Below are 25,592 nucleotides of genomic sequence, written 5' to 3' on the forward strand. Positions count from 1 at the left end.
TAGAAGTGCATGCAAAGTGGATTTGCTTTCGCAGCACAGAAAACAGTGTCATCTCGACATGAAAAACACAAACCAAACTCTTCCAGTCCTCAGCTAGAATTACAGTGTTTGAGGGCGGGTCAGAGTAGACGTTTCTTGCAGGCAGCCAATTAAGACCATAGGAAACCTACATTGGTTTGTGCAGGAAGTACGACTGGAATTACTGACGACTCGTTTCAGGCATTTCAGAATCAGATCTTTCTTTTGGGAGACATTTTACACTTTAATCTTTGAAACTTTGCAGACCTTTTACATTCACAAACAGCTATATTACACACTACATAAAAGGTAATATCCAAAAAAGAATAAGAGGGGCATAACATATTTTAAAACAGTAAACGGTTGCCCATGCTAGAGTGAGGTGTAGTGTTTAGCACGTAGCGGCACTGCTCATTCACTCACTGGATGAATCACATCTGAAATGACCACTGCCGAGGCCAAGGCACGTGCACCAGAGTTTAAAGCCTGTCTCAGACATGCGCTCCCACTCCGCGCCCACTTCATGATAGGTGGCAGTGAATGTGTCGTAGCACACATCCCTGCTTGTGGGAATCACTCCAGCGCCTGGAACTAAAGCATACGAGGGGTCAAGATCAAGTATATAAACTTCTGAAATGCGGTTGTGAAATTTGCTTGGTTTATGGATGATTTACCACTGTTTCCAACAGTCACAACATCTTCCAGGACTTTCTGTTTTTGGTCTCCGTTGACAGACTCCACAAGAACATTATAGGAGGCACCAGAGGTGAGACCGATCAGTGTAGCGCTAGTAGACGTACCAGGCAGACGCATCTGAAGGGGAGAGAGAGTATTCGAATATATAATCACTGATAATATGATACTATGAAAGAAATGTATACATCAATCAATCATTTTTATTTTTTAAATTGTATAATTGATTGATAACACTATAGTATTTATTTACAGGAGTACTAATATCAGATATTGTCAGCTTGTTTACTCACCTGGAAGCTCTTCTCATTGATCTCTGTAATGGGACTGCATGACACAACATACTCTGAGGTGTGCGGCACAGGTTGCCATATGATTGTGGTCTGGGTCTGGGATTCCTGAGGCAGGTTTGTCTCATTGTAAAGGCCACCAAAGGGGAAGCCCGGTTCAGGGCCCTCGTTCACCTTCACCACTGGCACTCTTTGACCATCTGCTCCTGGCAGAGGGATGTAGACCAGGGGCTCGCGGTGGTTTGGGGGATGAGGCTGCTGGCCGTTGTTTCCCAGGTTGTAGCTCTGATATTCAGTGTAGATGTGCTGGCCCTGCTGCCCCAGTGTGTTGTGTCTGTTTGGCCCCAGCATTTGCACGTGGTTGTTGAAGTGGTCATTTTCCTCTGGGACATCTAAGATGTCATGGTGGGGCCGGCTGGGGTCAGGAAGCTGGGGGGTCAGCTGGTGACTTTCCAGTTCTAGTAGGAAAATTGTGTTAGGGGCAAGCAAATGAGTAATGCAATAGCATATTTTTTTGCCAGCAGAGGGCAACGTAAAGCACATTTAATTTATTGAGCTTTGCTTAGGTCATCCTAGTATTGCTTTCTTTTGAATTAAAGGTACACTATAAGTTTTATGGCAGCTTCCACAAAAATATTAAGCAGCACAACATAGATAATATTTATAAAATTATTTAATTTTTTAAAAAAAATATTTATTGAGCAGCAAATAGGCATATTAGAATGATTTCTGTAATGGTGGCTGAAAATTCAGCTTTGCTATCACAGGAATGAATGACATTTTAAAATATATAAAATATAAATATTGCAGTTTATACTGTATTTTCGATAAAATAAATGCAGCCTTGATGAGAATAAGAAAAAATATTAAAAATCTTCTCGACCCCAAATTGTCAAACAGTAATGTAAAAGAAAGGTTAATAAAGGTGTACTTACGAGTTCTTGCCTTTCCAATCAGTGGAGTGCTTCTCTGAGCATTATTTAAGGCAACAATCTTGATAATGTAGTCAGTGTCTGGTTTCAAACCTACACGTATAGACAACAAAATAATTTATTAAAAAAATGAGGATTCATGCCATTATCTAAAATAAAATATAAGTTTAAATAAAGAGAATCAAGAGGTAGAACACTATGAAAGCCATGAGAAAAAGCAGTACCAGAGATGGAAGCGAAGGTCCTGCCAGCCTGAGGTCGAGGGGTCACCTCTTTAGGAATGTCTCCAGCCTCCTCATAGGTCACGTAGTATCCAGTGATAGTGCTTCGTGGAGGCTCCCAGGTGAAGGAGATTGAAGTAGAAGTCAGAGAAGTGAAATGGATATTTGTAGGTGGGCTGATAACTGGTTTTGCTGAAAAAAAAAAAATTAAAGTATTTATTATATTATATTATATTATATTATATTATATTATATTATATTATATTATTATTATATTATATTATATTATATTATATTATATTATATTCAACAGCTAGTCCAGGCCGTCAGCGACCGTTCAGTGCTCATGTACCCGCAGAGAACAGCTTCATCTTGGCCAGTCCTTTGGGAATTTGCCACTGGCTCTTATGTAGATGTAGTAGTGTTTTGAGGTATAATTCGTTTTCGGTATATCAAATGGACAATCTTTAATCTTATTAATCTATTACTTGTTCCAGAGCTAATAGATTTGACTTAAGGGCTATATTAAGTTTCATAACTTAATATTTACATTGAAATTAAATCCTAACTAGAGCGTTTGACTGAACTGTTGGCTTGTGTTTATTTCCTATTTTACTTCTTATACTGTTATAAAGGCTTTTGTTGTTAATTTAAATATTATTGTTCAATAAATAAGATTTTATATAAATAACATGCTGTATTTTTTTGTATTGAGAGAGTCTAGTGATTAGTGATTTCAACTTCAGTGAAAGTTATACATTAATTCATAATTAATTCAGTCATTAATACGCCATGAGATGGCGGCAAAGACTCTTTATGAGTGAGTGAGTCAGTCGCAAAGACTTTTATATCAAAAGGGACTGAAACAAGAATGTTGTTTTTACTTTAAACAACATCTTACAAGATGCAACTGACAAATGATTAACTAGCGCTGTCATGGGAAATCCTCTTAAATGTTAAAAGGACAAAGACAAAGATATCGCTTTCCTCAGCGGACATTCAAACTGATTTTGTGATTATGAATATAAGATTGACCTGAAGAATATCAGCTAGATGCAGGTAATGCACTCGCTTAGTCGATCTCTCTCTCATAATTCTCTACATATTACAGTGAGCTTCAATAAAGCGACTCAGCGTTCCTTCATTACTAGTTCTAAAGTGACGTTTTAGAAGTAGTAACGGAGGCTTGGGCTCAACTGTTAAACTGTCAATTTGAGATTTGAATCTGTGGTGGAAAGAAGTAGTTCCTCACAAAAGAGGGTTTTTAAAGACAATCCGTTGTTGTTTCTTATTTATTTATGCACTTGTGCTGTTGAACTGTTGTATAAACGCAATATCACACTTGTATTCGTGCAATTACGGCTGTATATCAGCACGCTATGACTACCTACGGCCGAATCACAGCCATGCTAAAATAGAGCGATATCGCACAGCTACTTGTGCGATATTGCTTATTTATTATATTAGATTATATTATAGATACAGGTACCTGTAGTAGCTGTAAGGGTGAAAGGGTCACTACGTGCACTTCCATTCAGAGTATAGATATTGATCTTATAATTGGTTCCTGGCTCCAGACCTATAGGACACAGAATCATATGATTGAATGAATCAAAAAATATTATTTGCCAAGCCTGTTGCTATAACCGTGTAGACTTTCACAGTACCAGTAATTGTGTGGGTGCGTGAATCAGGTTCAATGGTTCTCTGGATAGGATTATGGCCGCCCATGGTAGGTGTGGCTTCTACCAGGAAGCCTGAGATAGCCTCGGTCTTAGAGCGCCAGGTGAGCGTGATGGAGGAGTCCTTCACATTGGATATACGGACACGTCGAGGTGGACTGATGTCTGGGAAAATGAGATCTAGATTGAGATTTGGCCAGCACACACAGTAATTTGGTGGAGAATGTGGGTCTGATTCAGAGAGGGTGGCTTACTGTCAGCTGTTGTGACTTCTCCCTTGACACGACGGCTGGTGAGAGAGTTCTTCACACCGTAAACCTCCACTTCATAAACAGTGCCAGGCTATAAACACACATACAAGGGGGGAAAAAATGAAGCAAAGCCTTGAAAACGTGCTCCACAAAATACCATATAATTTTCTGAAACAATCTGGCAGAGGCTTTTATCTTTGATCTACCCACTGACCAAAATGACAAGGTAGACATACAATGTGAGGTTTGCCTGATGGAGATTAACATTGCTCTTTGAGTACCAGTAATCCACAACCACAGCTAAAATCAAGAGTAAATGCCTCGAAACCTGAGGAACAGCTGTTGCAATAGTGATCTTTCCATGAAACCCCTCAGTGCTGTTTATAAGGGCTACTTTTTAGCATGAAAAGTGTGATGCAAAGACTCCAAAGGAATGAAGTAGTTTGTTCTATACTCCTCACTAATATCAGTGAGGTTAAAGTTTTGAGAGAGTGAACTTCTGCAGTATGAGAAGGTTATTCACCATGAGTCCAGTGGCGTGGAACTCAGTGGAGTCAGGGGCGATGTTGTCCTCTTTAGTGGGGCCGTTCTTGGTCTTGGGGGTGATGGCCACACGGTAACCTGTCAACCTGACGTCGGAGGAAGACCAGGAGACAACGAAGGATGTTGGACCCACCTGGGAGAAGTGCAGACTGGTGGGCCCAGGAATAGCTACAGGGAGAGAAGAGAATATTAAAGAAAAATTAATTAACAAATTAACATTTTTACATTTGATTTTAGGTATCATTTATGTTCACAAAACAGTGCAGAACTTAGATTTATACTGAGAACTGATTAAATTAAAATTAAAATTCTATATTAATACAAATATGGAAAATATGTAAATACATGGAAATATGTAAATTTGGAAAATACATGTAAATAATTATTATAGTTAGAAAGACTGAATATAAATACATGTCGGTGGACATGATATTAAATAGTGCGGATGTTCAATGCAATACCTGTTGTCTGAGTGCCCACCAGAGGAGGGCTGGGGGTCCGGTCATGCAGTGCGATGACTTTAACAGTGTATTCTGTGCCCGGTCTGAGGTCACGGATCACTGCAGATTCCTCATCTCCATGCGGGGCAGGAACCAGCTCTCTCTCTCCCTCCTCTGGACTGTAGTACAACACTCTATAAGAGGAGACCACGCCATCAGGACTCTCCCAGGAGATGCGCATGGAGGTTGCGTCCACGTCACTGAAGGACAGGTCTTTGGGTTTGTCCACCGCTAGAAAAAGAAATATTTGAAACTATAAATTAATCTGTTTCAATTAAACCTGATGACATTACGTTCAGAAAACTGCATTTAATATAAATTTAAACTATAATAGATTAACATAGAGTTAAGTGTATGAAAACATTCCATTCAGTTTGCACTTACACAGATTCTTTTAAAGTATATTATTTATGTAATAAGTACTCTTTTTAAAAGTATGTCTTCTGACACACAAGAGATTCAATCACTTTTATACTTCTACTACTCTTTCTCTCAGTTTGTACACCTACTTGTGACTACATTTTCGACCAGAGGGGGGCTCTCTCCGTCCTGGCCTAGAGCGTAGACGCTGACGGTGTACTCTGCTGTCGGCATCAGGCCAGAGAATGTCATTTCAGTCTGGTCTGCAATTACATATAAAAAACACATAATTAACTCTCACTTTTACAACATTACCTGCTTCATTTCAAATGTACATAAGAGAAGGCACAGCACAATATTTGTACTGAGAGTGATATACATTACCTGGAGCCACCACTTCAGAGAAAACAGGTCCCTGTCCATTTAGTGGAGTTCCTGTGACACGATATCCTGTGATTGGACCAACTGCTGGGCTCCAGCGTACAGTAATAGTGTTGTCCTTCACGTCAGTCACCTCCATCCCTGATGGAGACTCAATATCTGTTTCAAGGAAAGAAGTAAATTACCTTTTTACCTTCCTAAATCCTTAAAAAAGTCAAACCAGAGAACAAAGACCCGACAGACATTTCTACATGAGTTAGTTTACCTGTTCTATGTATAACATGAATGGGGGTGCTGGACGCAGGGCTGTCCCCTCTGCCGGTCACAGCGTAAACGGTGATGGTGTAATCGGTGCCTGGGCGTAGGCCTTCAATAGTGGCAGTAGACTGGGAGCCGGGGACACTAAATTCCTGAGGAGCGTCAAACCCTCCTGGATGGGAAAAATTAGAATGATTTAGCCAACGTCAGGCATAAACTCTTCACACCAACACAGATATTCAGTGCGATAAACATTTCAATCACGATTATTCGCATACTGTCAATGCAACAGATTTTTTTTTTAAATTTTTGCAGAGAGGGGTTCTCTCTAATCACTTTTCTATGGCACTGTGACCACTAATGTGATTTGCGCTTTTTGGTCACATGCCCAGAGAAAACTAATAGTACCTAAGTACACATAAACGGTATTAACTTAAAATATGTATAATTGCTTACTATTTAGTGTGTTATAAAACAAATGGGACATATTGTAATTTCTTTTACTTGATAAACTATTAATAATAATAATAATAATAATAAAAGAATAATTGGTAACACTTTAAAATAAAGTCTCATTTGTTAACATTAGTTAATGTATTAACTAACATTAAATAAAAATAAGCAATACATTTGTTACAGTATTTATTAATCTTTGTTAATGTTAGTTAATAAAAATACTGTCGCTCATTGTTTGTTCATGTTACTTCACCGTGCATTAACTAATGTTAACAACTTTTGATTTTAATAATGTATTAGTTGAAAATAAAATGAATAAAATGTATAAATGTTGAAATTAACATGAACTAAGATTAATAAATGCTGTAGAAGTATTGTTCATTCTTAGTTCATGTTAACTATAGTAGTTAACTAATGAAACTTTATTGTAAAGTGTTAATGAACAATTGAACATCTATCCATCTGTTATTTTTATATCTAAAATATTTAGATTTACTTAATTTACATGTATTACATAAAGATTATTGTGAATACATGTAAGGTCAGTGCAAATGCGTGGTGTATAAGCTAAGCTATCAGGCTAATCGGTATCTGTATGCTATGCTAGTAAGCTAAATAAAAAGCTAAATAGTAAGCTAACTAAAACAGGGAATAACGGTCATTATGGCAGTTCAAACTTGCAGGTATCATATTTATCATAAATAAACATTTATCATAAAATGATTTTGTAGGAATTGTAATCAGGCTCTAAAGAGAGTATCCATTAAAAGTTATTTGAGCCAATGGGATCGCTTGGGGTCCTAATGGAGTCATGATTTTAAGGGGGGACCCGATTTGTCATGACACTGGCTTTCTCGTGGTCCTAATGGAGACACGATTTTGAGGGAGGACCCGCTTTCAGTTACCCAACACCGAATTTCTTGTCTCTGTACTGTTGTATTTGGTGTTATTTGAGAAACATCATAGTGAATATACAAATCTGAACGGCTGTTTGAAAACATGTCTCCATGAAAAGCGGGTGTCAGAAACGTAAACTTACGTAATGCTTTGTGTCCCAAAGTAATCAGGGAATTTATGCTTTTCTAAAAGTGGCATTTACTCTCAATTACTCTGAATTAGTATTTAAATTCAGTCCGTCTGCTGCTTGTTTACGCATTGGTCTGAACAGACAAATTCACATGCGAAAATCGGACTGAATTTTTGAGTCGAATGTTCATGTTGGTGTAAACAGGCCTTAAGTGGAGTAAGCTCAACAAAATTATTGCAACAAGATCCAAACACCAACCTGACTCTCCGTGCGTGATCCTGTAATACCTCACAGTGACAGAGGGTGCGTCCCAACGAACTGTGATGCTGGTTGGTGTTGAGGAGATAACTTCCAGGTCAGTGGGGGCATCAGAGACTAAGATAAATAGTGATGAGAGACAATTAGTACTAATAAGATCTGCAATGAGAAGTCAAAAGACAGGAAGAGAAATCACAGCATACTGGTAGACTGTGTTCCAGTTAGAGGCAGACTCTCGCGGGATCCGCTGACGGCATAGACGTTGATGCTGTACTCTGTCTCCGGGGTCAGGCCTGTGAGGGTGAAATGGCTTCTTGATGGGGGCAGTCTCTCCTCCTTAGCACGCCCCCCACTGGTCATTTGGTAGCGGATACGGTATCCTGAGATAATGGCCTGAGGAGCCTGCCAGCGCACAGTGAAGGAGCTGGTGCCAACATCAGAGAACTGCAGGCCGACAGGAGCGTCGAGGACTGTGAAGTAAAATGCATGACTTAGTCAACCAATCCAACAGGCTTGAAATAAGATGAACACCTTGTTAGGGAAATCCTTCCTAAGTTATATATTTCCATATATTAAAACCCATAAATGCTGTTTTTAAATAAAATTAAACAAGGACATAAAATAAAAATAACTTACATATTTAAAAATATTAAAATGTAACTCTTTTAAAGTGTAATTACATATTGCATGTACTAACTATAGTAACAACAGTAAATGATGCATAATTACAAGCAACTAACCCTAAACCAAACCCTAAACCTATAGAAAGGGATGTAGTTAATATTGTTCAGTACCTGTTTGTGTAATTACATTGTAACGACTTCACCTTAAAGTGTAACCAAATAAAATATCTGGAATATCTAGAATTCATCTAGGAAAACATGATTAATTAATATGAAGAGAAATTCAGATTTTTTTTTTTTTTTTTTTTTGGTGTAGAAATTTTCACAATAAATTTTGTTCCAGACAAGTACAGTTTACAGTTTTGACGGTCCTAAAAATACATTTTTAATTCCTTTTAAATGTTCTGATTTTTTGAGACTCATTTAACATTTTTGTAGGACACTAGTGAGAAGAGCTGATATTTATAGATGATATATAATATTTAATCATATACCAACACAATTTTTTATACCACAGTAAAAAACACTCCTTAAAATATTTAAAAGTTAGTAATAATGTTATATAAAGTAATAAATAGTAATAAGAAGTAATATAAAATATGTTATATATAAGTAATAACATTTTTGTATTGAGATGTCCACTTGTTCGTTACTTTTTTTAGCTGGCAAAATGAGTTTTTTTTTTTTTCTTCATGTTTTCTAAAAATGTAAGGGATATTTCATTCCATTTTCAGCACAGAAATAAAAGGCTAACTATGGTAACAGAAAATGTTTGGTCTACGCTAAACCATATCTCCCAGATTATAAAATATTGGCTGCATCTATGCAAAAATCATTATTCTTCTACAGATTCAGCCAACAAACTCACTTGTTCTCTGAGTGCCAATTGCAGGTGAGCTCTCTCTCTCCTCATAGACACAAATCACACTCACCAGGTACTCAGTGTTGGGCACAAGATCTAAAAAATAAGAGAGACTCATTAATAACAACTCATTAAAGACAGGACTGTCAAACAAATATGGATCAATTCTGCTGTAAGTCACGTACGGCGAAGAACGACAAAATTTTCGCTTCCTTCCACAGTGCGCTCAGTGGTGTCATCGTCGTCATCGACTGGATGATAGCGGATGATGTAGCGGTCGACATCAGAGGATTTGGGCACCTGAGGGGCATTCCATGTCACCAGCATACTGTCTGCAGTCACTTCTCCGAATGACAGGCCAGATGGGGCAGGGACAGCTAAAAGAGACAGGAAGGAAGTGCAAGATTTTTAGCAGCTGTTTTGGAAGCAACATACATTGAATATATTTCACAGTATTCTTGTAGATGTTTTACCAGGGTCCCATCTTTGGAGGGCTCTTAGTTTAGTATTATTTATATACTATCAACATTTTGAATTAACTTCTATTTTTTTTATTTTCAGCTTTCATTTTACTTTTAGTTAAGGAGTTAGTCGTTTTCTTATGTTCCTTTGCCTTTTTTTAATTTAGCTTTCATTTATTTTTATTTCAGCTTTAGTAATTTTAGTACTTCAACCTAAACTTATTTTACTTCAGTTAATTGTCAAGACAACATTTCTAATTTTCATTTAATAGTATGAATAGTACATAACAGAATTGGCATTACTGAAGTGCCCGAGACTGTTTTCGCAAATTCTAACTGATAGCTTTCTCCAGGAATTATAGAGATCTTTCTTGGGGTATATAGATCTAGTTAGATGTGAGCAAATTGAACCTCTAGTTTTACAGCTTGTTTAAAAGCAACCAGTAGAGGACAGAATGAGAAAATGAGCACCATCTTTAGAGGTTAGACCAAGAATCTGTTTATGTGAAAAGCAGAAGTCACACATACTGACGCCATGTGGCTCTACTCATCAGTTTTCTCCAGCAAAATGAGAGTGAGAAAGAAAAAGAGACATACAGTAGAAAGTGTGCTAGAGAAAGGGGGGAAGAAAAGAGTAAGAAGGAAAGAAGGAAAGTGCTGAAACAAGATACAGCTGCTAGTCTTTCCTCAATCTGCTTTCAAACAGGGATATGGCTGCCATATGTACATAAAGAAATACTGTAGCAACAAAGAGCAGGAACAAGTTCAACAAGTATGAAGACACAGATTTACTGCACATTCATCTGGGCCAACAGGTCATTAAATTCACAGGTTTTTCTTCACTTCTAATCCATGGAGAGTGTTCAAAATGTTTATTTTTCCAAAATAATGTATTTTAAAGTATTCTTTATTGATGACCATCACTTGAAGGTGTGCTAAATAATTTTTTGCAGCCAAAAAACAAAACAAAACAAAAACAAACCAACAACAACAAAAACTATTCTAGTTTATACTTCCCAATAACATCCAACTCTAACCCATTTTTAATATACATTACTGCTTAGAAATTTGGTGTCAGTAAGATTTTTTAAAAGAAGTTAATATGTTTATTTACCATTGATGTATTAAATTGATCAAAAGTAAGAGTAAAGACATTTATATTGTTACAATTTATATTCAAATTCTTTCAAAAACATTAAAAAAAAAAATCTTACTGATACCAAACTTTTGAATGGTACAGAATATATAATAAGGACAGACATTGTTTTTTCCTCTCCAAAAGACTCCAAAAACTCAAAAAGCCTTATTTTTCATCATTTTGTTCAGCAATTTTGTCCCTACAAGTATAGTTAGACACACACACTCTTACCTGTTTGCTGCGTGATGGTGATGGGTTCGCTCTCTCCGTTTTCCGTGACTGTGGTGATGGTGATGTCATAATCAATCCCGGGCTCCAGACCGTGCACAGTATAAAAGCCTGTCGTGGGCTCCACAAATTCAACAAAGATTGGGACACTGTCCCCAGCAGCCAACACCGTGATGCGGTAGCCGGTAACGGCGGTGGAGTTAAGAGGACTCCAGCTGAGGTCGATAGTGGAGTCAGTGACGTTGATGAAGCTAAGGTCAGTTATTTTGGGCACATCTGGAGAGCAGAGAAGGTGCCAGAGGCCCAACACAGACAGAGACACAACACAAAGAGGCGGAGGTAAGTCATCTGCCCAGAAAACAGGACCTTCATGGTTCATTTTGTGAATACTGAACCATGGAGCTGAGCGTTAGGAATTTGTTATATGAGAGTATAATATCACAGTTCTAATACCATATTTTAATTAAAATACAGACCAAAAATGTGGGACAACATTGAGCTCTAATGTTCTGTTTGCCAAAATCGACTGATTAGGATTAATGCTGACAACAGAAACATATGCTGATTTTATTGTTGCTTCACATTTTTTGGTAATTATTGAGAAAGCAATGTGTATTTAATAATCTGCATGTTCTCTGTATTTAATGTCTCAATAGGCATTAAAAGCAAGTACTGCACTGATTACAATACACGTGTTTGTTGATGCCAAATTATTGAGGTAAGGGGTGATTTGTCTCTCAAAAAGCTCTTATACCTACCCGGAGTCACAGTGGTGGAGACAGGAACGCTCTCCATGTCATCCTTCACAGTAAACACGCTGACATTGTACTCCACTCCTGGACTCAGGTTCTCTAATGTGCACGAGTTCTGTCCTGCCTTCACAAACTCCTCCACAGAGTTCCCTTGCTGCCCATTGGTGGGAGTGCAGGTCACTCTGTATCCAGTGATGTCTGTGGTAACAGAACAAGTGTTGCCAAGTGAAGACCAAGCAGTACATTTACATAGTGAACACATGAGCTCATTTGAGAGAGTGCTGGACATGCTTTCATTACACAGTGTTCCTGCATTTTTTTTTTTTTTTTCCATGACTTTAAGCTATTTTTAATTACTGGAACACTGTCGAAATCGAATACTTCCTTACTATATAGTATGTGAAAAACAGTACGTAAGCCGAGAAGTATGTCCGAATACATAGTATTAAAAAAAAAAAAGTAGGCGAAAAGTCCCCGGATGACCTACTACTTCTGGCGAGATTCTGAAGTGCGCATTCGATGGACATTTTACTATCCCATGAGGCCACGGGAGAGGATTTATGAATGGAAGTGAAGCAACGCAACTGACGCTGGTAGGTCACGTGACAGTAAAAAAAATGTGGATGTTGTACATCCGAATTTCATTCATACTATCCATATTTATACTATATAGAGCATACTTTTTAAACGGTCATAAAGTAAGACCAAATTCAAATGTAGTACCTACTCAGACAGTATGTGATTTCAGACGCAGCATGAAATTACTGCAAAAACCTCAGTCTTTTCCCCTCACAATTGGACATTATAACTCGCAATTGTGAGTTTACATCTTGCAATTCTGAGAAAAAGTCAGAATTATGAGCTATAAACTCGCAATTGCGGGAAAAAAAGTCAGAATCGTTAGAAAAAAAACTTTTTTTATTTTTTTATTTCATGGCGGAAACAAGCTTCTATACATTAGCCATACATACACTACTGATCAAAAGCGGTCCGTAAGAACTTTTAATGCTTTTGAAAGAAGTCTCTTATGCTCACCAAGGCTAAATTTATTTGATCAAAAATAGAGTAAAAACAGTAATATTGTGAAATAGTTTTACAATTTAAAATATTATTAACATTTTTTAAAATGTAATTCATTCCTGTGATGGCAAAGCTGTATTTTCAGCATCATTACTCCAGTCTTCAGTGTCACATGATCCTTCAGAAATCATTCTAATATGCTGATTTGCTGCTCAAGGAACATTTATTATTAGTATTATTATTATTGATTTGTAACATAATAAATGTCTTTACGATCACTTTTGATAAATTTAATGTGTCCTTGCTGAATAAAAGTATTAATTTCTTTTAAAAAAATTTTTTTGAATGGAAGTGTACATTTGTGTTTAAATTTGAATTTGTATTTGTTCCATTCTGAGGATGATCTTGCTACTAACCTGGGATTTTAGCATCGTTCCAGTGAACAGTCAGCTCTCCAGTGTTGGGGTTGGACTCCAGGTTCAGATCCGTGGGTGGAGAAAGAGCTATAGACAGATACCCATAAGACAGCTGCACAGCTCCACCAAACAGTGTGAGAAACTTCTCTCTCACACTCCCACATCTTCACTGAGCTCAATATAATAAGAACAGAAAAATGCACTTACGAGTGACCACTCGTCGAGTGATTGGGTTGCCATGCTCATGACCGTTGATGACCGGCTGGACGCTGTAGGTATACTCAACTCCAGGGGTTAGACCTGAGATGATGACACTTCCAGACTCCGAGATCTCATCCCTAGGGGCTTCTCCGCCTTGGCTGGGCCTCACAGTCAACTGCAGAGTAAAATTAGAGTGTTAACATTGCGTATTGAGAGGGTAAAATGTGTCAGAATGTGAGAAAGAAGAAATGTCAAAAGTCTGTTCTCGAGAGTGCTTTCATACGTGTCTCACAGCAGCCGTTAAAGTAAAAAGTAATGGCCAATAGCTGTGCTTCAGTGTCTCTGGTATGTTTCAACGGTACCTTGTATCCAATTTTCGGCACAGGGGTCCAGGAGACAACGATGGAGGTGTCTGTGACATCAGTGCTGAAGAAAGGAGCATTTCCCATCGGCTGAACTAAAAGCCAGAAAATACAGGACTATTGCTTTAGCACTTGTGGTTAATTATGCGATTTGTGAATGTATTTGGACGTTTTTTGACAGGCAGACAGAAACTCACTTGTGGTGAAGGTGGCGAGGGACCCCTCACTAAGCACATTTCCTCTTTCTGCATGCAGAGTGACAGTGTACTCCGTATCAGGCTGCAAGTTGAGGATGGTGTACTGTGACAAGCGAGCAGGAATACGCAGCTGTTTGGGGTTTGAGCCCTCAACAGTCAGGAAAAGTCTGTAACCTGTGATTTGAGCCCTAGGAGCCGACCAGATGATTATAGCACTGTCTTCAGTAATGTTAGTGAAATGAATATTGGTGGGTTGGTCAGGTTCTGTGAAGAGAAAGATGTACAGGGTTAGTACGCATTATAGTGCCAAAAATGGTTACACTTTAATTTGATAGTCCCCTTTAGACATTCTGTTGACTATAAGTAACGTTGCACCTACATATCAACTAACTCTCATTAGAGTATAAGTTTTATTAGTAGACTGTTAGGAGTAGGATTAGGGTTCGTTTAATAAGTTGACATGTAGTTGCAAAGTTACTTATAGTAGAATGTCTGTTGGGGGAGCATCACAATAAAGTATTAGCAGATATTAAGCAGACAGTCCACTAATATTCTAATGAGAGTTAGTTGATATGTAGGTGCAACGTTACTCATAGTCAACAGAATGTCTAAAGCGGACCATCAAAATAAAGTGTTACCCCAAAAATAATAGCAACACTGAGCCAAGATTTTTCTTATTGTACAATTATCAAATTGTTATATGTTGTTACGTTACGCGACGTTATGTGATGTTACACAATGCTATGCGATGCGACGTTATGCAATGTTATGTGTAGTTACGCAAAATGTCGCGCAACGTTACGTGACGTGACATTACAGAGAATAGAGAATATTTCTTGAATTCATTTTATTTATATTTTTGTAAATATTGTGTGTAATGTTGTTTTTCAAGACAGATATTTTTACTGGACAACATAAAAATATTGATATAGCAAAAGGTTTTTTTTGTAGAAATGATCTTTTCTCACTTGTAGCTTGCTCTCCAACCAGCGGCTCACTCTCTTCCCCTGATTTGAGAGCAAAGATGAAGAACCGGTAGAGGGTTCCAGGCTGGAGGTGTGTGATCTCAGCGTAGGCGTTCTGTGTCACCGGGAGTGGGCGTTCTCTCTCGGTCAATCCATCTAGACCCACCTCACCCACAGACACACGGTACCCAGACACCTCAGTGGATGGACCGGTCCAAGTGATTGTGATCTTAGAGTCAGACACCTCAAAGAACTGCAGATCGGTTGGAGAGGGAACTTCCTCTGTGGGTAGAAAATATTTTTTTTCTTCTTTCAGACCTTGGACTACAATGGATAAAGTTGCATGCTATCCTAATACTTTCAAGAAATAAACGGTGCTCCTTTACAAAACATAACCATGACCCTTTTCTACTTTTTGAGTCATAAACCTGATTCTGACCTTCCTTTGAAGGGCTTAACTTTATCATAGCCTCTCATTCAGACATGGCAATCCATGTGTTTACCATTCGGTAAAACTTGCTCATCTGAGCAAAGGAATTCAGACACCCTACCGACAGACCAGACGGCCTGACAGGAAAAGAATAATAGGCTTTCAGGACTGTTTGTTTTAGAACCAGCCATAATATTTCAGCAGACATCAAAAACCTCATTACATGTAAAGCCAAACTGTCTATTGAACCATTTTTGTAGCATTTGCACCACTGAAGAATCAGACCATACTATACAAGTCAATGTGAGTAAATATCAGATAAAATGTTTTCATTGAGACCCAGACAGTTTTGTAAAGTTGCAATGTTTGCTGATTAACCAGATCAGTATGAAATAGTCAGATCTGTGAAATGTTCTCCCAGCCAGTCACCATAAAATCAAGATCCACACACTTTCGACATATTACCCTATATGGATTCACAGGCGTTTGGACGCCAACTCGCTGACTCAACTCAAATGTGATCTTATCTTTGGGCTGCCAGACAAAACACCTAAATCTACTCAAAAGAAAACAATAAAAGACATTTATGGCTTGATGACATCATGCTATGTTTCCACTGCACCACAAAAATCAGACCATTTGTTAAACAGAAGTTATTATCTTCAGATGTTTCCTGACACACATCTGAGGTCAAATAACACATCTCTGCTTCACAAATGTGGGTGAATCTCATAAAACCTGTCAAGAACAGGTCGAGGTCATAATTCACCCCAAATCCAAAATAATAAATATAAAATAATATTAATTTAACAAAATAGAAGCCTATTTTAGGAAACATCACACACACACACACACATACATATAAACTGTCATGAAAATAATGTCCCAATAAAAAAAAACTCTTAATAGTCATAAAAATTGGCTTCATCCGTTTTGTAAAATTTTTCAAGATTCACCCATGTAGTGATTTCATACCTGTCAGTGGTTCTCCAGCTGTAGTGACCTGAACAAAAATAGGTTCACTCTCCAGACTGTCTTCCACTGAGTAGATGCTGATGTTATAGAGCAGACCAGGGCGAAGGTCACCCAGGGTCACTGAGGTGGCAGTGTTAGGCAGGTTCAGCTCAGTGCTGCCAGAACTGCCCTCTTCAGATGGTGTGTAAACCACACGGTATCCTAAATAAACAAGATATACACTTGTTGTCATCTGTATTTTGTGTACAATTTATGTATAGGCCACATAATGGTTTGCTTTACTAAAGACAGTCTGTGTTTACCCGTGATGGGAGCCTCAGGTTTAGACCAGCTGATAATAATGGAGCTCTCCCCCACATCCTCCACTTCATGATCAGAAGGAGCATCAGGAGCTGTGGAAGCATAAGCCAAAACAGTACAGTACAGTAAAATAAGAGTATTTGTAAGTGGAATACGCCGTGGCCTTTTTACAGCAATGAAATTTCTCATATAAACACTTGAGATATAAGTAGTTAGACTTTATTTAATCGTTTTATTTTATATTATATTATATTATATTATATTATAAAACGGTTAGTTCCTGTCCTTGATTCTGATTGGTCAATAGCTGTGTTTTATACACGATAAAACACGGCTATGACCGCTTCACCCAACGGTCCTGTGTATCACTAGACAACACCCTTAGCAACCACTCTTAGCAATGTAAACTGTTTGTTCTCAATTGATATTGTTCACTGAAGCTTACTGTATTATGTAGAACTAGAAGAGTATTGTGAGAAAGAGCGAGTTTATTACCTGCATTCAGATTTAGCATTTTCCTTTCAGGTCAGTCCTATGTTCATAATAAAAAAATCTGTTTAAATGTCCGATGTATTATCTTGTCCTTTTAACAATTAAGGGGTTTTCCCATGACTGACAGCGCTAGTCAAAGCATTTGTCAGTTGCGTCTTGTTCCGTGTTTTTTTGAAAGCATGAGCATCTACACTATGAAAGCAAACCAGTCGAATGCGTTTTCTCTGGAAGTGGTTGAAAGTGGACAAGCTCAAAACGTTTTAGACCCAGTTTTTTACGTCATCCACTTGTGTAATACCAGATGTAAACAGGGCCTTATGCAAGTTTTTGGGGTCATGCATTCTAAGATTAACCTATAATATCACAGCACACTTTTCATTATCCAATGAAATCCTTGTCTGATAAAAAGAAGCCCCACCCTACACTATTTCCTGCTGAATATTCAACACGGTCAAAAATATGTTAAGTCATATATAGCTTTTCCATCAGGTTAAATATTTATAATATTAGAAAGAGGAAGAGAGAACAAGAAAAACCAAAAAAGACAGAGAAAAGGTTCACCTGTAGTCTGGGAAGTGCTAAGGATCAGGTTAGGTTCTCCTTCTTCTGTCACTTCATACACATTTACAGTGTACTTCCTTCCTGGGAGAAGTTCGCTGATGTTCACGGATGTAGCCGTATGAGGAAGGTCTGGAAATGGATAATCAAGTTAGCATTACAAATATTAACTTCTACAAATTAATTGTGGACAAATGAGGTTTTCTAGTCTCATATGACTAAACCAATGACACCACACTTGAGATGCACATACTGACCCAAGACCATGGGCTGTCCTGTCTGGCCTCCCTCCTCACTCAGCTCATATTCCACCCTGAATCCAGACACCGTGTCGGATGCAGACACCCAAGAGATGACAAAACTGCTGGAAGTGATCTCAGTCACAGACTCAGAGGTGTCCACCATCGGAGGGGGCGGGGTGGTGTATCCCTCAGATGTAGCCACTAGGGAAGATATGGAAAGGTGAACATTAGCAAACATGCTCTTAAACGTGCTGTTTTTTGGGTACAACGAGTTCCATTCACAAACTTACTGATGTTTAATTATTTTAGCTTGAAAAACTGTGTGGTTTTACAAATATATGCGCATGCATGTTTAATGAATGAGACACTTTAGCACTGTTGAATGACCTACATGAGCCATGCACGGTGGAGAAATCAAAGCGAGTGGTTTCTCTACGTCCGAAACGCAGGATGCTGATGAGTTGGCCCTCGTAAGTGACTCCTGGCATCAGTCCCGCAATGGTGTAAGAGTTCAGGTGGCCTGGAATAGTGACCTCCATCCATTGGGTGTGGGTGTTTTTCTGTAAAAAAAAAAATTAGTAGGTTGCAGCTCAACTATCACACAGTAATGTGTATTAGATAAATATCCTCTATAAAGTATTCAGAACTCAATTTGATTTAAAGATCAAAGGGCCACTAATGTTTACAGCATCACAAAAATGCTCACCGGTCTCCATTTGAGAATGTACTGTGTGATGTGTGCAGAAGCCGGGACGTTCCATTGGATGGGGTGGGAGTTGGGCTGGTTGCCAGATTCTGATATAATCACCTGGACTGGACGATGACCACCTGATAGAGGTATATAAAATATTCAGAATTTAAAAAATATTTACAGCCAAGAGCGCTCATACTTGTAAATTACAATATGTAAACAATGTCTTAAGAGAATACCATGCTAGTAGCTCATCATGCTAATACTATAAAACAACAGAGTATTTGAACAGTGTTTTCATAACTCGCATATTGAGAACAAACAGATGTTTTCTGGCCTGAAAAATATATTAAGGTGTTCTAGGAAAGAGAAAAAAAAATTGTTTGTAGCGTTAGTGTGTTCTGTTCCTTTTGGGAAACGCTGAAATGGGAAACGTAGCACTAGCTTGTGAGATTCTTACCACAGTTTCAGCACTGAGACATGAGGATGAGAGGACCACCACCACTGTCTCAGGCTTTCAAACCTTTAAATCCAGCAGACAAACCGCTTTAACAATGACAACAATTCTAAAACCCTCAGCAACTTTTCTGAAGTGGTAAATCTATTGTTTACCAGCACATTTCTCAAAACTGTTTTTTCATCAAGTGTCTTATAGCCTCATATTGCATTATCCTCAAATTGCTTCTGATTTCAATCTGGTCTCCATTTCTCCCAATTACTGCCATGAGGGTAGTCTGTGTACAACACTTAAAGTTCACTTAGTCTGCATTACGTTCCGCCAGCCTGCACCAGCCTCACCCCCACTGTTCCCAGCCTTCTCACAGCTGGACGCCATTACTGAGGGATATTGCTTTGGGGTTGCTTCCACTTAATAAGCAAAGGGAGCACTTCTGACCCCAACAAGCTCTCACAAAGAGGGAAAACTTTATTAATGCAGACCTTGTCGGATCTTGTGGGGGAGTTTTGTGGTTGTGTATAAATACATTAACAAATGTTAAAAAGGAATGGATTAACATAAACAACATACTGTACTTGTCATTAGGGATGGGCAATATGACCAAAATCATTTTATTTCACTGTAATCATATTACAGTATATGATATATGACACTGTAATCATATTACAGTATATGATATTCACTACCGATCAGAAGTTTGGGGTCAGTACAATTTTTGGAAGAAATTAAAACTTTTACTCAGGAAGGAAGCATTAAATTGATCAAAATTGACAGTAAAGACATTTACAATATTACAAAAGCTTTCGATTTCAAAAATGCTGTTCTTTTTAACTTTTTATACACCAAAGATTTCTGAAGGATCATGTGACTCTGTAGACTGGAGTAATGACTGCTGCAAATTCAGCTTTGCCATCACAGGAATAAATTACATTTTGCAATATACTAAAATAGAAAAGTTATCAAATAAATGCAGCCTTAAAGAGCATAAGAGACAAACATTAAACATTTTTACAGAACCCAAACTTTTGAACAGTAGTGTATAGATCACATAATCCAACAAATGATAGGCAATATATGAACACCAGGCCTGGCGAAAAAAAGTCAACATAAAATCACTTCCAGTCTACACAGCTTTGCTGATTTGGGAAAGTATGCTATAGTTTTCTTCTTAATCTTGGATTTATTTTTTTACATGACCAATTAACACTATTCTACCATCATACCGTCCAGTTGCTTGTTTTCCTCTACAAAAGTTCGGAGACTTGAGGCAACCACTAATGATGGAAACTACATAAATCGCTAAATTACTTCACAGATGCAGTGCAAGCAGAAAAAGTAACAGGTTTGGTTGAAATTCAAACTAATTCTCAACACAGGACGAAAGAAACTTAAAGACAAACAAACAGTGCCAAAAGGGCCATAGGGGGTGATTGAGACAGCTGTGTGGATTGGGTGTGTGCCTTTCTCCAACCAGGGAACTTCAAAAGAACAGACGGCAAACACAAGGCATGGGCCCACCCAAATCAAGGTGTGGATGAGGGCATCTTAAAACCAACATCCTTGATTTCAAACACTGCCAGAGGACGAGCATTTGTCCGTTGTAAACGAAAAGATCACAAGGAAGAGCAAACCCTAATCACCCCTCCAACAAAACACCTGGGAGAAATGGCAAACAGCACACTTGCTCTTAGTAAACATCTGGAAGCCTTTGACTTCCAAATATCTCCCCACCCATGCCCACAAGACTACTTATAGCAGTACACAGCGTGACCCACATTCTGTGTGTGTGCACGAGAGAGGGAACATGTGCCCCATAAATTTTTTTTTTTTAAAATCTCTTGAAAAGATGCTGTTTACCCACCAGAGAAAGACTGCTGAGGCTCGCAGCTCAACTCTCCGATGCCATTTCCATAGCAGTAACATCTGTAGTGGATTCCCTGAATGAGTTTGTCCCAAGAATCTCCAATCTGATAGAACACTCTAGTCTCTGGCTCCTGGCACTGATCTGGAAATGGAAATCGGAGTAACACGGTCATTATCCAATCATTAGCCCGATCATTTATAGGGAACAAGGCTAAAACTGCTAATCCTAAGGCTCCAATATAGAGGAAGAAGCACTCTAATTGTTTCAAGAAAAGTTCACTTAAGCAAATGAAGACAAATTTCCCATTTCAGTTCTAATTGATGAAACCCTAGAAGTGGCTGGCTCACCAATAGCGTCACACTTCCAGCGTCCACGGCCTTCACCGTAACAGGTGCAGTTCATCGTGTAGCCTTCATCATGTTGTTTAGTGAAAGTCTGATTTACTTCGTAGGTCAAATTATCTACAATGCACTGGTCTGAAAGATGAAAAGACAAATATGTACATTTACATAATGGATACATGTTTCCTATAAATTCATCACTTGTCATCACTCATGACAACGCTCACCTTTGAGTTGTGAGTAGGCGATGCAGCTCCATTCTCCACGGCCATTGCCCACACATGTACAGCGCATCATGTGACCCAAAACATCATGGCGTCTGTCCCACTGATCTCCCACACGATACATCACACCCTCGCCGGTGGTACACACCTCCTCATGAGCTGGTGGAAAACGATCAACATGAACACTAACATCAGTAAACACCAGAAATATGTTTAATTGTACATTTGTTGACATTATTCACAAACCTCCAGATTTAAATTCTCCTCAACTGACCTAAACTAAACAATTTTAAGGCGGTTCAACCAATGAGCATGTCTGCTTTGGAAGCACTTAAGGACTCTTCCCAAAAACAACCCTCTAACTCCTTCAAAGAACAACATTAAAGGCCTATTTCACATCAAAAACATAGCTATAAAGATAACGATAACTATATTAGCGTCCACAACAACACACAATAACTTTCTGTTTCTTCTAAGCGCACGCTGCAGTTTGGTCGTCTGCCGTTTTAAAGCACAATGGATTCTGATTGGCTATCGATGTTTTTATCATTCATTAGCTGGAAAAAAATGTTTGTGAAAATGATTCCAACAATATCATTCCTGCCGTTATCATTATAGTTGTGGTGTGGACTGCTATTCTTTTAAATTCATCTTTATCGTTATAGTTTTAGTTATTATCCTTGGTGTGAATGGGCCAGTGGGAACTTGAGGGAGTACCTAGGCCTGTCGCGATTATTGCTTAATCATTTGATTATGGTTATTTGATCTAACTGCAATTATTTGAGATAACTGCAATAATAGTGCAGTTTAAATTTCAAACATATTTTGCCATTCAAATAAGTGAAAGTTAAGCAATTAAAGAAATCAAGTCTTGTGGGTTTAATCAGATTTAATCAATGATTAATTACATAAATATTAATTTTCACAGCATTAGTAAATCATATGGGCCTATTTTATTACAATTTTTATTATTATATTACATATGATTCCAAGTAATAAAAAATAACGCATTATGATTAAACTGTAAGTGACATGAACAAAACCCATGAATTAAATAATTAAATCGCAATTATTTTTATGACAATTAATCATCAGCACAAAATTCCTGATCGTGACAGGCCTAGGAGTGACATTTGTAGCTTTTAAGTTACATAAACACCTCCTTCTGAGACCAATTCCAGTTAAGTGATCGAGTTTTTAATGGCCAAAAGATTAATTAGGGGGTCAATTAGGGTCAAACAGCTAAAACTCTATCCTAATGACCATAGATCCATAAAGCTCAAGGCAGTTCCTCACAAACAGCCTCATTGTTTTAACTGGGATTTCGTTGATTGGTGTATGTGGCTAATAAAAGAGGATGAGAGTGAGGAAATATCTCCAAGGTTAAGAGTGGAGGAGGCTACACAGCTGCCCTGGAGAGCAGCCAGATATATATGCTTCACTGCCAGCCAGACTCTGGTCCAAAGCCAACCTCCCTCCGTCTGCAGACCCGCAGAGCCGAGGGGCCACGGCTATCACAGACGGGCAGAAATGTGTGCTTAAACAATGGCTGCAGCTTCCAAAGTACAAGTTTTGCAAGTTCTTTTTCAAATTTTGCACATTCAGTAAGGTATGATATATATTACTTATCATACTGAAAAAACAAACAAACAAACAGTTGATGCATGATAATGGTTCCTGTGTTAAGACAGAAATCTCCACCCCCTACAAAACAAACACTACAGAGAAACACAAAAAGCAGCTCTGGTTTCAATCTATGTCAGATCACTGAATCTCACCACTATCAATAAACTCCCCAGGGTTCGCCTGGCTCTAACTGGCACCTTGCTGAAAGAGACACCCATCAAAGCTCAGTCAGAAGGAGGTGTTTATGTAAATATGGCTGAATAGGTGCTGAGTGATCTTTTGTTCCACGTAGTTAACATCCTCATCTTAACTGTTACCAGATCTCCTCCAACACAGACCACAAGGTAATTGAAAAAGCTGTGAGACGCATGTAATGACACTTACTTCAAGTAAGGAAAAGCATGGGATTGTAGCATTTCTCAGAAATTGCTTAAGGCAAGTTATTAAGATCCAGGAAAATGGTCTGCATTGCCACCAATGGTCTCTACAATCAACTTAGCTCAAGATGCTTTTGAGAAACACAGCCCAGGATAGTTACAGGACTAAAGTGCTTTCATAACATTATAGTTCTCCATCTCGTGTGCCAAGCTCCAGTCAAGTCCTAACCCGTTACTCTATCTCTCTCTCTCTCTCTCTCTGGCTCCAACATTTATTGCTAGTGTAAAACTGGCACTTACCTGCCATGGGACAGAAGCCAAACCGCTGCTCTCGGTCATAGTTATAAGTTGTGCCGCACCATTTCATGCCATCTCTCCTGCCGTCAGCAGTGCAGTCAGTGTAGTTACGGCCGTTGTAGAGGAACGGGAACTGACAGAGTGCACCATTGGAGTTTCCTCCTCTGGTTGTGATCATAACTAAAAATGAAGATATTTAGCAGTGAAAAAAAGCAGCAGTTTCAAGGAAAAGTTTCAACTTCCAAAAAAATTATTAAAGGGACAATTCCCCAAAAGGAATCTGGGGTTAAGTACCCTGCTCGTGGGTACATTGAACCAACAACCTTTCATTTCAATAAATGCCTTGATGGACATAAAACACACATAAAAACCTTACAAAGCCCAATCATTTGAACGGTAGTGTATATAAACTTACCATTCTTGCTGGTACAGAAAGAGTACTTGTAGTCCTTCTCAAAGTCGGATGAGGTGCTGCACCAGAGTTGCCCATCACTGCGTCCCTCGGACGTGCAGGAGTAGAATGTTTTCCCCATAAACACAAAAGGGAACACACAGGGCTGGCCATCTGAGCTCCCACCATACACCTGGGACTGGCTCTCTGTGCACACACATCACACATGACAATGAAAAATAGAGATACAAGCACAGCATTCAATCTAAATGAACAGCGGCAGATTCTATCACATAAAACAGCAGACAAACCTGATGAATAAAGACACTAACCTGATTCTTCACAGCTGACACCATTCCCCAAGCACGTACACAACATCTGTTTGCTGCCTTGGGTCTTCATCCACCGCATTCCCAGGGTGTAGGAAACACTCGAGTCTGTCAGACAGGATCCCTCCACGGGGTGTTCAGGCACCGCCTGTGGGTTGTACACCGCAGGCTGGACATTGGTCACCACACGAGACCCAGTACCTAGAGCACAAAATAACACATGAGGATACACATTTTGTCTCTACATCCCTCTACATCAGTGATTCTCAACCACTAGGGGGCCACTGCAAACAAATCTTTACTAAAATGCTAATAAATAAAGATATCCAGCTCTCAAATTAAATATGTTGGACATCCTGATGTTCTGTTACAAGACATTTAATGCCACTGGCATCCAACCTGAACCAATGGCTGCATATTTGATTTGAAATCTGCTGTGGAGGGGAAGATCATCAGTGAACAATGATTTCTGCCTCATGCACTAAGCAATTGTAAGATTTCAAAACTCTTAAAATATGGAGCACATTTGAAATAGGTTGCTTTTATAGGGAATTTTTGCTTTTAGTGTTTTGTGGGGTGTTTTGGAGCTTGATAAATGTGGTCACTATGAACTGTAGAAAAGTATTGTGTGACAATAACAGCATACGGGTTTGAAATGATAGTTAGAAAATAATGTCAGATTTTTTTTTACTTTTAGGTTAGTGTAATTTTAGTATTACTTATATACTACTATAGAACTGATTAATGTTTTCAATCCGTACAACTGTAGCAGCGGATGATTATTTTTCTTTTGCGCATAACGGTGATGATGACGGCATGGTTTAATATTTAGTTGACCAATCAGCAGAAAGGGGCATTTCATTCCCCCCCCCACATGTAGAGATTGAATATTCAAGCTGTTTA

At 38.5% G+C, this 25,592-nt stretch overlaps 1 protein-coding gene across 1 annotated transcript in view; it reads right to left on the reverse strand.

Annotated features, from left to right (window-relative positions):
- Positions 1-25,592, reverse strand: part of fn1a (fibronectin 1a) — a 31,247-nt gene that overhangs the window by 2,857 nt on the left and 2,798 nt on the right. Inside the window, exons 7-42 of the mRNA XM_051905391.1 lie at positions 24,693-24,890; positions 24,385-24,567; positions 23,973-24,149; positions 21,673-21,828; positions 21,452-21,580; positions 21,102-21,245; positions 18,799-18,920; positions 18,484-18,652; positions 18,108-18,293; positions 17,854-17,982; positions 16,803-16,892; positions 16,501-16,701; positions 15,099-15,377; positions 14,131-14,394; positions 13,934-14,028; positions 13,578-13,746; positions 13,371-13,457; positions 11,941-12,132; positions 11,186-11,458; positions 9,541-9,732; positions 9,362-9,451; positions 8,074-8,340; positions 7,871-7,987; positions 6,137-6,301; positions 5,875-6,030; positions 5,640-5,753; positions 5,092-5,361; positions 4,611-4,798; positions 4,091-4,178; positions 3,822-4,001; positions 3,644-3,733; positions 2,158-2,346; positions 1,937-2,026; positions 1,005-1,459; positions 693-831; positions 442-609 (exon numbers count right to left, since the gene is read on the reverse strand). Of these exons, the coding sequence (XP_051761351.1) occupies positions 442-609; positions 693-831; positions 1,005-1,459; positions 1,937-2,026; positions 2,158-2,346; positions 3,644-3,733; positions 3,822-4,001; positions 4,091-4,178; positions 4,611-4,798; positions 5,092-5,361; positions 5,640-5,753; positions 5,875-6,030; positions 6,137-6,301; positions 7,871-7,987; positions 8,074-8,340; positions 9,362-9,451; positions 9,541-9,732; positions 11,186-11,458; positions 11,941-12,132; positions 13,371-13,457; positions 13,578-13,746; positions 13,934-14,028; positions 14,131-14,394; positions 15,099-15,377; positions 16,501-16,701; positions 16,803-16,892; positions 17,854-17,982; positions 18,108-18,293; positions 18,484-18,652; positions 18,799-18,920; positions 21,102-21,245; positions 21,452-21,580; positions 21,673-21,828; positions 23,973-24,149; positions 24,385-24,567; positions 24,693-24,890 (6,201 nt within the window). The remainder of the gene's footprint in view (positions 1-441; positions 610-692; positions 832-1,004; positions 1,460-1,936; positions 2,027-2,157; positions 2,347-3,643; positions 3,734-3,821; positions 4,002-4,090; positions 4,179-4,610; positions 4,799-5,091; positions 5,362-5,639; positions 5,754-5,874; positions 6,031-6,136; positions 6,302-7,870; positions 7,988-8,073; positions 8,341-9,361; positions 9,452-9,540; positions 9,733-11,185; positions 11,459-11,940; positions 12,133-13,370; positions 13,458-13,577; positions 13,747-13,933; positions 14,029-14,130; positions 14,395-15,098; positions 15,378-16,500; positions 16,702-16,802; positions 16,893-17,853; positions 17,983-18,107; positions 18,294-18,483; positions 18,653-18,798; positions 18,921-21,101; positions 21,246-21,451; positions 21,581-21,672; positions 21,829-23,972; positions 24,150-24,384; positions 24,568-24,692; positions 24,891-25,592) is intronic.

This window comes from Ctenopharyngodon idella, chromosome 9, assembly GCF_019924925.1.
Source record: "Ctenopharyngodon idella isolate HZGC_01 chromosome 9, HZGC01, whole genome shotgun sequence".
In the NCBI taxonomy this organism is placed as follows: Eukaryota; Metazoa; Chordata; class Actinopteri; order Cypriniformes; family Xenocyprididae; genus Ctenopharyngodon; species Ctenopharyngodon idella.